This window comes from Chionomys nivalis, chromosome 5, assembly GCF_950005125.1.
Source record: "Chionomys nivalis chromosome 5, mChiNiv1.1, whole genome shotgun sequence".
NCBI classification, from domain to species: Eukaryota; Metazoa; Chordata; class Mammalia; order Rodentia; family Cricetidae; genus Chionomys; species Chionomys nivalis.
The window spans coordinates 99,416,544-99,429,254 of NC_080090.1; the positions used below are offsets into that span (position 1 = coordinate 99,416,544).

Consider the following 12,711-nt stretch of genomic DNA (forward strand, 5'->3'; position numbering starts at 1 on the left):
TGATAGAATACCCCCAACAAAAAGCAGCTTAGAGAAGAAAGGGTTTGTTTGGCTCACAGTCCCAGCTTGCAGTCTGTCATCACAGGGAAGTCATGGCAGACACTTGAGCATCAATCACTTCTGCAGCAACAGAATCCCCGCTTGCCTGTTCTCAGCTAGCTTTCTCCTCTGACACAGTTCAGGACCTGCTGCCTGTGGAAAGGTGCCACCCACAAGGGGCTGGGTCTTCCTACATCAGTTAACAACCAAGGACTCCTCCCATGCACGCCCAGGAAGGGCTGACAAATCTCCTTCAGTAGCTGGGACATAACTCGGGAGTAAAGTTCTTGCCCAGCGCCTCTGAGAATGGCACATGTGATGTGTGGGTTGTGTTCGGACTCCAGCGCACCCACTTTTAACACGTATGGACTCCAAGTGTTAAAAATTAGCTGATTCATTTTTCCAAAGCGACGTCCTTGGAAACATCGCCCAGGGCTGTTCTTTTAGTGGGAAGTCAGGAGGGGTTGTCTTGGCCCCGAATAGCCACGCATTAAACATAAAGACTATATCAATGAAAACCTCCCGCCACGACTTTCTGCCTTCAGTTTCTGTGCCTCAGTGCTCTGTCGGGCCAGTTTGTTCCAACGCAAACAGCCACTGCCCAACAGCTCAAAACCCAGGAGCAGGGCTGAGCGGGGTGTACCGGTGGAGTACAGGTGTAACCACACAAAGCCTTGGGCTCCATCCCCAGCGGTGTAGAAACAAGACCAGGTGGCGCACCTCTGTAATCTCAGCACCGGGAGGTGGAAGCAGGAGAATCAGGAGTTCTACACCATTCTCAGCTACACAGGGAGTTCAAGACCAGCCTGGGCTACCTGAGACCCTGTCTCAAAAGAAAAAAAATAATTATTTTTTTTATTTCGGGTTTATACCAGTTGTTGGATCGAAGGTCAGGCTGTTGTTTCTGAAAGCAGTTACAAATAATAACGGTAATTCTCTTCAGCTTCTGTATTAGCCTGCTTAGGGGGCTACAACAAAAGGCTATAGTCTCCATTGGCTATAAACAGTGTACATATTTCTCATAATTCAAGGCACCAGGCAGATTTTGTGTCTAGTTAGGGATGACTTTCTGGTTCACAGACAGGGCCTTCTTTATGTGCATGTGTGTGTGAGTACGGGTGCATTCAGGCCACATCTGTTCTCTCTTCCTGCCATGCGGGTCCCAGAAACCAAGCTTATGACATCAGGCTTAGTGGCAGAGCCGTCTTGCTTGCCTGTGTCCACATGCGGATGGAGGCGCAAGCTGGCACGCCTTTCCTTTGCCTGATCCTAGTGAGCCTTTGCTCTTCTTTGTCTTTCTCTCCTTTTCTTTCCTTTCCCTTTCTTTCCTTTTTTAAAGACAGGGTTTCTCTGTGTAGCCCTGACTGTCCTGGAACTAGCTCTGTAGACCAGGCTGGCCTCAAACTCACAGAGATCCGCCTGCCTCGGCCTCCAGAGTGCTGGGATTAAAGGCGTGCGCCACCACCACCACCGGGCCTGGATTTTACATTTTTATTCCATGAAAGTCTGTTTGCTACCATTTCATCATCTCAGACCAGTGTAGATGCTGGAAAGTGGTCCAGTTCCCACATCTCCATCCTTCTTCTGGGCAAGAGCTGGAAAGTGGTCCAGTTCCCACATCTCCATCCTTCTGGGCAAGAATCCCTCTGATTACACAGGTTCTACTGTTTGGGTGGAATTTTCCATTTGGCTTGGAGGTTAAGGGCCTGATCTGCTCTTCCCTTATTTTTTTTAAAGATTTGTTTGATTATATGTATATGTGCTTGTCTGTGTGGGGAATGTGCCTACAGTATCCAGCAGAGGGCGTCAGATCCCCTGGAGCTGGAGCTACAAGCAGTTGGGAGTCACCCAACTTGGGTGCTGGGAACTGAACTCAGGTCCTCTGGAAGGACTCTTAACCACTAATCTCTCTCCAGTCCTTCTTTTTCTTCCTCCCCCTCTACTGTGATTATGAAATTAACTGTTTCAGTTTCCTTTCGGTTTCATAATTTCCCTTTCTTACTGATTTAATGTTATTTTCAATATGCAGATTATCCATGTGTGTTCCAAACTCAAACATTTTTTTAAAATTCTCCTTTTCACAACTATTTTAATATCCTCCATATTCAAAGCTTTTTAAATGATGTTATTTTTCTAGATGCTGGGAAGATGGCTCACGGGGTAAAGTGTTTGTCATGCAAATATCAGGACAAGAGTTCAGATCCCCAGCACCCATAAAAATGCTAGGCAAGATAGTGTGTGCCTGTAATCCCAGCACTTGGGAGGCTGAGACAGGGATTCCCCCGAGTAACCTGGCTAGCTAGGCTAGCCAGATTAGTGAGCTCTGGGTTCAGTGAGATCCTGCCTGAGTCTATAAGGTAGAGGGTGGTAAAAGGACAGACAACCTCTGGGCTCCACACGCATGCAGATCCATACCCACACATGCAAACATGCATATATATATATATAGACACTACACACACATACCATGATATATAACACACATAATATGAATATATATAAATTCTAGGGGCTGGGGATGTGGCTCAGTTGGTCGAGTGCTTGCCTAACATGCACGAAGTCCTGGCCTCCATCCCTAACACAGCTTAAACCAGGCATAGTGCCATGCCACACACCTGTAATCCCAGAACTGGAGAGGTAGAGGCAAAAAGATCATCAGGTCAAGGTCGTCCTCAGCTAAGTGGCAAGTCTGAGAGCCTGTGTCACACAGAGCCCGTGGGAGCTGATGCGTCTGTAGTGTTCACTGCTCGTGTCCTCTCCCACAGGAGTGACTGGTACGGCACCGGCATGCTGCCTATCAATGTCCCTGCCCCACTGGATGGCTTGCCAGAGGAAGACAGACTGGAGACCACGGAGAGGTATCTTCCAGCTTTATCTTCGGGGCTTTGGATGAGGTGTTGTGTTCCATGTGAGGCGCCGTGAGGGATTGTGGAAGCACACATGCCCTGAGGGTCTCCCCTAAAGGATCAGGTAAGGCTGGTGCCCAACTGCCACTGGGGAGCGTGGCACTTGGCTCATGTGCAGAGCAGCCCGCCCTGAATGTCTAAAGATGTGAGGAGCGGGGAAGGTGCTAGCTAGTCACATACTCGCCACACACGCGTGAAGACCACGCACACAAAGATCCTCAGCACACACACAAAGCCAGACGTGGGGCTGGAGCGGTAACTCCGAGGTTAAGGGCACTGGTTGCTCTTGCAGGCTTGATTCCCAGTACCCGCATGGCAGCTCACAACCTTCTCCGGGCCTCTGTGGGCACTACACACACACACACACACACACACACACGCACGGTGTACATCAGACACACAAGCAAATACTCTTAACTTAAAAAAAAAAATAAAGCCAGCTGTGGTAGCACACCCCTGTAACCCAAGGCTGAGGCTGAGGTCAAGGAGGCAGGTAGATCCTTGATGCTTACAGGGCAGGCAGTCAACTGAATCAGGGCTCTGCAGGTTCAGTGAAGGAGCCTGTCTCAAAAGAAAGAGAGAGAGGAATGAAGTGGACAGTGACCTCTGGGCTCCGTACATACACACAGACACATGTACACGTGGATACATATATCACATGCACACAAACTCACACACTCACATGCATACAAGAAATATAAGCTAGAAGCAAGGCACTTGCATTTCCTTTTATTAATTGGCATCTAACATGTGTCCTTAAGTCGAGCTAGAGAGCCAGCAGCAAACGTGAGGAGCTGTGAGCAAAGCAGGGCCCAGGCTCAGGCCCGGAGCTTCTCCTGTGATGCCCAAATACTTGGAGCACGTGTGCTTTAGCCGTCCCACCTGCCACTGCCCACTCTGCGGGTGCCTCTCCACTGTGGTCATCACTTTCACACATACACATGCGTGCATGTGTGTGTGCTTACATGCGTGCATGTGTCTGCACACACACGTGGAGGCCAGAGATCAACCTCTGATGTTTGCTGTTGTTAGAAACAGAATCTCTCACTGGCCTGGTGCTGACCAACTGTGCCAGGCTGACTGGCCAGCAAGCCCAAGAGCCTGCCTGACTCTGTCTCCCCAGAGCCGGCATCATGATCGTTCACTACTCCACCCTGGTTTCTGGGGATCAAACTCAGGTCCTCGTGCTTATGCAGTGAGCTCTTTATCGACTGAGTCATCTCCCCAGCCCCCATGTTCATTCTTAAAACTTTCCTGTTCTGATTTATACCATAAGTTAGGATGAAGCAAAGAAATCCTTATAACCCCAGCACTGATGAGCATTCATGAGCGCCATAGACCAGGGCCCATGCCAGCCTGCGTGCTTAGCATAGGAAATGGTTTGTCCTTGCAGGAGCAGGATCTCATACCCAGTACACACTCAGAAATAATTACTCGTGACAAACCTGATTTCTTTCTCTTATTAACAATATGATGTTGATAGTTTCGGCACATTTCTATGCAAAATAATCAACTAGTGAAATCCTAGATGTCCGAGGCAGGTGGCTAGTTCCTCTGACACCTGCCCACATGCTCTGAGAGTTGAGGTCCTTGGGCGTGCATGCTTGGAAACAAGATCTGCAAGGAAGATTAAAGATTTACCCGGAGCACCGCGCAAGGCCCTTCCTTTTTAATTTTTTGAAATAGTGTTTGTTTGTTTAAGTGTGTGTGTGTGTGTGTGTGTACTCACACTTGCCCCAGGGGGTCATGAGGCAGTCAGAGGACAACTTGCAGAAGTCAGTTCTCTCCTTTCCACCACGTGCATCCCAGGGATCAAAAGCAGATGGCCAGGCTTCACAGCAAGCCCCTTTACCTGCTGAGCTATCTCTCCAGCCCGTGGAGAAGACCCTTTCTTTTTTTTTTTTTTTTTTTACTCTTTTATTTATTTATTTATTAAAGATTTCTGCCTCCTCCCCGCCACCGCCTCCCATTTCCCTCCCCCTCCCCCGATCAAGTCCCCCTCCCTCATCAGCCCAAAGAGCAATCAGGGTTCCCTGCCCTGTGCAAAGACCAATGACCACCCACCTCCATCCAGGTCTAGTAAGGTGAGCATCCAAACTGCCTAGGCTCCCACAAAGCCAGTACGTGCAGTAGGATCAAAAACCCATTGCCATTGTTCTTGAGTTCTCAGTAGTCCTCATTGTCTGCTATGTTCTGCGAGTCCAGTTTTATCCCATGCTTTTTCAGACCCGGGCCAGCTGGCCTTGGTGAGTTCCTGATAGAACATCCCCATTGTCTCAGTGTGTGGGTACACCCCTCGAGGTCCTGAGTTCCTTGCTCGTGCTCTCTCTCCTTCTGCTCCTGATTTGGACCTTGAGATTTCAGTCCGGTACTCCAATGTGGGTCTCTGTCTCTGTCTCCTTTCATCGCCTGATAAAGGTTAATATTCAGGAGGATGCTTATATGTTTTTCTTTGGGTTCACCTTCTTATTTAGCTTCTCTAGGATCTTGAATTAAAGGCTCAATGTCCTTTATTTATGGCTAGAAGCCAAATATGAGTGAGTACATCCCATGTTCCTCTTTTTGGGTCTGGCTTACCTCACTCAGGATAGTTTTCTATTTCCATCCATTTGTATGCAAAATTCAAGAAGTCATTGTTTTTTACTGCTGAGTAGTACTCTAATATGTATATACTCCATACTTTCTTCATCCATAAAGGACTGTCTGGAGGCATTACCATCCCTGACTTCAAACTCTATTACAGAGCTACAGTATTGAAACAGCTTGATACTGTCATAAAAACAGAGAAGTCGACCAATGGAATCAAATAGAAGACCCTGACTTTAACCCACAAACCTATGAACACCTGATTTTCGATAAAGGAGCTAAAGGTATACAATGGAAAAAAGAGAGCATTTTCAACAAATTGTGCTGGCAAAACTGTATGTCAATCTGTAGAAGAATGAAAATAGATCCATATCTATCACCATGCACAAAAATCAAGTCCAAATCGATTAAAGACCTCAATATCAGTCCGAACACACTGAACCTGATAGAAGAGAAAGTGGGAAGTACTCTACAACACATGGGCACAGGAGACCACTTCCTACGTACAACCCCAGCAGCACAGACATTAAGGGCAACATTGAATAAATGGGACCTCCTGAGACTGAGAAGCTTCTGTAAAGTAAAGGACACTGTCACTAAGACAAAAAGGCAACCCACTGACTGCGAGAAGACCCTTTCTTTTTTTTTTTTTTGGGGGGGGGGGGTTTCGAGACAGGGTTTCTCTGTGGTTTTGGAGCCTGTCCTGGAACTAGCTCTTGTAGACCAGGCTGGTCTCGAACTCACAGAGATCCGCCTGCCTCTGCCTCCCGAGTGCTGGGAGAGAAGACCCTTTCTTGAGAGTGCTGCAGGCACCGTAGGATGGTCTCTATCTGCTTCAGGCCCCGCCCACTCACGGAGGCGGCAGACCGGAGCAGAAACACCCCCTCCTTTGCTCATCACTGCTGCGATGCAGTTTTCTTGTCTCTGAATTAGTACCCACGTCGTGGGAGTAGAGGAACTAAAGGAGACAATGTGATGCTGAGGAGGAAGCTAGCAATCAGAAGATAACGTTTTCCGAGCGTTAAATGCACACCAGGCAGTGCTTGGCAAGAGGCATCATACATGGCCAACACTGACGTCCCATTGTTATGCTCCACTTGGTGAGGAGGAAGATGATGATGATGATGATAACAGCAATAATAATAAAAGTGCCAATGTTTGCAGAATCACCAGTGTAGTAAATGCTCGTTACCAACTACATGGGACTACAGCAGCTTTTTGCAGTTTTCAAGGATATTTTGTATGGGAAGGGTGGCATGTTCACATGTCAGGAATATTCAAGAGTACGTAGGTATATGTGTGGAGACCAGAGGTCAGCCTGAAGTGTGGTTCCTGGATCTGTATCTACCTGTTTTTTTCAGACAGGGTCTCTCACTTAAACTGGAACTCCCAAGCAGACTTAGCTAGCTGGCCAGCGAGGTCCAGCGATCCTCCTGCCTCTGCCTCCCCAGCACTGGGATAAGCTTCTTCCAGCACACCCAGCTTCTCACCTGGGTGCAGAGGACAGAACTCTAGTCCCCATGTTTTCCTGGCAAGTACTTTCTCAACTCCACCATCTCCCCAACCCTCAAAGCCACTCCCCCTGCCAGGCACCTCTCTTTATGTGCGGTGGCTGGGTAAGCTGTTTCTGTTGACCGTCCAAGGCTTGACGCTGTCGTTGCCTGCACTGCCCTTGGACGCATTTCTCTTTGATGTGGTAGAAATGACTGTTTCCCAACATGTCATTTGCCTCTTCTCCTACAAACACTGAGTATTTGAAACCAGAGGCAAATTTCCCAGCCTCCTTTGCGGTCATGTCCCGCACTTGACGAGGCCTTTGCAGACGGGATGTCAGCAGGTAATGTGTGGGCCACTCATGAAGCTGCTTAACGCGGCAAATGTGCCTCCTTCACACTCTTGCTCCCCACTCTCTCCAGCTGAAACACAAGCAGTCAGTGGCCGGATTTAACCAGCCAACAAGAGGTCACAGGTCAGCCAGCAACAGCCCATGTACAAACTTAGCCTGCACCTGTGTGTAAATAAAGCTTCGCTGAAACCAACCACATCTCTTCATTCACACATTTCACAAGGCTTCCTAAGACAGATAGCCTTGGCTTTAAACTTAGAGAACCTGGAATTATAAAAAATCCAAACCTCTGGGCACAGCTGTGAGGGACTTTCCAGACTGTTGATTGAGGTCGGACCCTAACTATGGACGGCATCTTTCAATGGTCTGGAGTCCCCAGCTGAATGAAAGGAAAGAGCAAGCTGAGCATGCCCGTTCACTTCTTCCTGCATCCTGAGTGCAGATGCCAGGTGACCGGATGTGACCGCCACCTCAAGCTCCTCCCACTGCCACTACACCACCATAATGGACTGTGTCCTTGAACTGTGTGCCGAAACAAACCCTGCCTGCCGCAGTTGCTTTTGTCAGGTATTTTGCTGTAGCGGTGCTTTAGTTACTAGTAAAGTCCTTGCGTGCCGCGTGGCAACGCTGAGCAGAGACCCCAGCCCCACAAAGCCCTCAGTGAAAACATCTGCTCTCACGGTGTTATTATTTTTTATGCGGGGGTGTTGTTCGGGAGGGGGAGACACGAGACACGCGGGGTTGGGAAGGAGAGACGAGACACGCGGGGTCCCACGTGGGTAAACTTTAATGGGGGAGGGTAACATACAAGGAGCGGGAGTGAAGAGACGGAAGGGAAAAGGGGAGGGGAGAGAGAGAGAGGAGAGAGGGTTGGAATGCCCATTTTTAAAGGGCTCTGGGCATTTTGGGAGGAAGTGTCCTGCGCGTGCGTGGTTTTCCATTGTACCACTGGGGTTTGTAGTCCACTTGGAGACTGTATTTTCTGCGCATGCGTGGCCTTGTCTCCAAAAGAACAACACACAGTATCTCCCGGAGCTGTAGCAAAACACCCAGCAAGAGAACCTTCAAAGACATAGGGCTGGCTCAGCTCCCGGCTTCGGAGGTCCATGGTTGGTTGACTGGATTCCTTTCTCTGTGCCTGAGACAAGACAGAAACCTCATTGAGGCAGGAGCCTGAGGCTCAGAGACCAGAAAGACGAGAGAGGAGAAACAGGAAGTGTCTGGGGGTTGTACATCTTTCATAGGTATGCCACCTGTGATCAGCTTCATCTAGCCAGCTCCCACCACCCGTGAATACTGTCCAAACAGGAATCATCAAAGGATTAACCCACTGATGAGGTCAGAGCCCCTTATGACCCAACACTTCAAAAAGCCCACCTCTGGATTCCACTGCACGGGAGCCAAACCCTCAGCACGAGGCCTTTGTGGAGACACTTCATAGTCCAGCATTAACCCGAACTATAACAAAAGCAGTTGAAAGACACTTTCTTTTCACCTAGTCCCCTTCCATAAACTGGGTCAGACTGGGGCAATAGCTCCATAGGTAAGCGATTGCCGCACAGCATGATGATCTGAGCCCAGATCCCTAGACGGTAGGCCCAGGAGTACATGTCTGAAACTGTAGCATCCCTGACATGTGACATGCCACCCCTCCCACTCGAAATTACCCTTGAAAACTGCCAAAAGCTGCTGTAGTCCTGTGTCGTTGGGAGTGAGCATTTATTACACCGGTGATTCTGCAGACATTGGCCTCTATTCAACTCCCTTATCTCCAATGTGGAGGGTGGAGACAGGAAAATCACAGGACTCTCATTGGCCAACTATCCTGGGACGCACAGCAGAAAACAGCAAGAGACCCTGCCTCAGACAACATAGAAGGCAAGGTTGTGACCTTCACATACATCCAATGGCACATCACACACACACACACACACACACAAGCACACTCGTGTGCGCATACACACACACCCAGAGAGAGAGAGAGAGAGAGAGAGAGAAAGTAATAAATAAAATAGATCCTTCAAATTTCTTTCACTAAAGGCTATTTAGAAATAGACTGTTCACAAGGTGACCCAAACTCAAAATGATGAAAATGTTTCCTGTTGCGTGCAGGTCCTAACCTAGAGTGTGCACATATGTACGTGTAAGCAGCTGTGAGTGTGGGCAAAGCTTGAACTCTAGAGAGGAGACAGAGAGGGTGATAATAGGGGGTGAGGAAGGAGGGGAACAGGTGGAAAGACACATGGGGCATGGAAGAGTGGGGAGGCTATCAGGGTGACGGGGGTGGCAGGAGGTGGGGGAGACAGGGAAAGAGAGTCACAAAAGCACCCTTTGCTCTAAAATGTCATAATAGAGCTTAACGCATTATATGTTGATTTTTAAAAATAAAATTTTCAAAAGAAATATGCTGTTTGATTTCACAGCAGCTGTGAACTTCCTAGTTATCCGTGGCTTTGGTTCTATTTTAATCCCATTGTGTCCTGAGTACATCATCGGATAGATCCACTCTTTTGAAATCCTTTGGGCTTCGTCACAGTGGCGACATGGGCCCTCTGATAAATGTTCCAGGTACACTTGAAAGGGGCCTGAAATCGGTGACCCCCTTTTTAAAAACAGCCTTTTATTCCTTGGTTATAAATATCTCCCCCAGCATCATGTCTGTCTGTCCTCTGCTTCTCTGTAACACTGTGGGCTGGCGGGGGACAGTGTGTCTGTCTGTCCTCTGCTTCCCTGCACGTGAACTCAGCGGAAGTAGCTGCAACTAACAGTGGAAAGCGCCGGCGGGCAAGGCTCCCAAATGCCCTCCCTTCCATCCTATGTTTATGCTGAGAAGGAAGAACTGTTCCCACTCAGTGTCTTACTCCTTTCCAGAGACCTCTGTGAGCAGAGCCTAGAAATCATGCTGACTCCAGAAATGATCCAAGTGGAATTCCCCATGCTCAACCACAAGGAAGCCAAGAAGGAGAAGTAAGTGGGTGTTTTTACCTGGAATAAGATTCATCCTAGGTAAAGGTCAGAACTGTCATAATGTCTGAATCTCAGTATCACAAGCATCAAAAGTGGTATATCTCCAATGTTTCAAATATTTAAATGTGTCAGCATTTAGACACTATCATCTCCTTCAAATGCTTTAGCAAAAAGCCTTTAAAAATTGAATCCACGGGGCTGGAGAGATGATTAAGTGATTAAGAATGCATACTGCTCACCCAGAGGACCTGAGCTCAATCCCCAGCACTCACATCAGCTCAAACCTGCCTGTAACTCCAGCTCCTGGAGAACCAGTTCCCTCTTCCGGTCCTTTGGGCACCGCATGCATGTGCACAAACCCACACACGTACATAACATACACACATAATTCTTTAGAATAACAATAAAATGTTGTTAAAGCTTGAATCCAGACATGGGGAGGATCAGTGTGTAAGTGCATGCTCAGCAAGCGTGAGAACCTGAATTCGATCCCCTAAAACCTGTGGTTTGGTTTGGTTTGTTCTTTAAAGAGGCAAATTGGACATGGTGGAACATGACTTTAATCCCAGCACTTGAGCGGTAGAGGATCTCTGTGAGTTCAAGGCCACCCTCATCTACATAGTGACTATCAGACCAGCCAGGGCTACATAGAAAGACCCTGTCTCAAAAAAAAAAAAAAAAATACCCAACGTGTTCTTTTACGTTCAGTGCAATGGCTGCACCAGCAATTGCAACCCTGCTGCTACCGCAGCTGCACAGGCTGCAGCCAGGTGGGAAGTGTTCCTCTGCTACCGGCTCCATCACTGCCGCTAGGGAAACTTTATCTAAATCTCTATCCTTCTACAGAACTCAGGATTCAAAGGTTGAGAGGAAATCCTGTTCACTCAGAGAGGCTGAATAGCAAGCAGCTAACCTCTCCTGGCTTGCGTCTCCTGAGAAAAAGGAGCATCCTTCTGCTCAGCCCCCACATAAAAACCCCTGCTACACTTAGTTCCTCCCTAGCACTTCCTGTCAGCTACTTGCTGACTCAGCCTCCTGACCCTGGTTAATTTTATTTAATCAATTAAATGTAACATGCCTCTGTATCATTAACAAAAACAGCAGAAAAAGAATGTTACACACCTTTACAAAGTTAAAATAATTTTCCACAACACCAATGTGAGCCTCTGGCCTACATACACACACATGCACACATGTCTGCACTCACATATCCAAGGATGCAAACCCAGCTATTGCTGTCTGAGCATTGAGATCCTGTGGCATCTGTGTGACTAGTTTCTCACACCTTCACGGTGGTTCAGAGTGACAGGGATGAGCAGAATGGGAGATGGAAACCGTAAGAAACTATGTAGCTGAGACCCAAATCCAGTTAGAGTCACTTGGGGACTGAAGGTTCTCACTGGTTACTAAATTACTGCCGAATATAACCAAAATCTTCTTTCTGTATTAAAGCAGAATTTCCAATCTTCATATGACATCAGGATAATTCGCATGGTTTTTTGAAGTTTGTTTACTTGGTGTGTTGTGTGTTGTATGTTGTGTGTGTGTATTCTCTCCTTCCATGATGTGGGTCCAGGGAATCAGACTCATGTCTCAAGACAGGGCAGCAAGTACCTTTACCCCACTTCTAAATTCTTTTAAATAACATTTATTGATTGAATTTGTATGTTCTCATGTGAATATATATGTATATATGAATATATGTATGGGCCATGGTAAGAGCACAGTGGAGGCCAGAGGACACTTGTCCCTCTCCTTCTACTCTGTGGGTGTCGAGGATGGATCTCGGGTCATCAGCCTTAGGGCCGTTGCCTTTACTAAGGAACCATCTGGCCTGCTTGACTTGCATGTTTTAATAAGTGGCTTAGTGTATCTTTGTTGTATTTCCGATATCCAGGGATGCCAAAGACTCAGCCCAGCCTCCAGAGAAGGTGGGAGAGAAGGTGCTGGAGGAAATGAAGAATCTCCGGACCAAAGCTCTCAACACATACTTGATTCTAGACTAAGCATCACCGTTGTGTCTGTTACCCCTCTTTGCCCTCGAAAGCCGCTGAGGTCCTCTGAGTTCATTTACATTCAAGCCATTTTTAGAATTAAAGTTTCTAGAGGCAGGAATTGAAATGTGGATGCCTTGGTTTTAAACTATATTTTTTCTTGCTGGAAATAAAAATATGTCATTGCTTTGATGGCAACGCTGAGAGACTCTTGGTACAAGACTAAGCTGGACAAAGCCTTCCTGGGCAAGGCGAGAGTCACCGTGACAAGGGACTAAGGGCCAGGGGCCGGGAGAGGGGTCACTCAGTAAAGTGCTCGACTCAAGCATGAAGACCTGAATTTTATCCCAAGAACCCATGTAAAATGCTGCGT

The 12,711-nt window shown here is 47.7% G+C and overlaps 1 protein-coding gene across 1 annotated transcript in view; it reads left to right on the forward strand.

Moving 5' to 3' along the window:
- Cfap221 (cilia and flagella associated protein 221) overlaps window positions 1–12,498 on the forward strand; it is a 72,670-nt gene extending 60,172 nt beyond the window's left edge. The window contains exons 22-24 of the mRNA XM_057770357.1: window positions 2,805–2,897; window positions 10,249–10,344; window positions 12,242–12,498. Coding sequence (XP_057626340.1) covers window positions 2,805–2,897; window positions 10,249–10,344; window positions 12,242–12,350 — 298 coding nt within the window. The 3' untranslated portion in view covers window positions 12,351–12,498. The remainder of the gene's footprint in view (window positions 1–2,804; window positions 2,898–10,248; window positions 10,345–12,241) is intronic.
- Window positions 12,499–12,711: the final 213 nt, after the last annotated feature.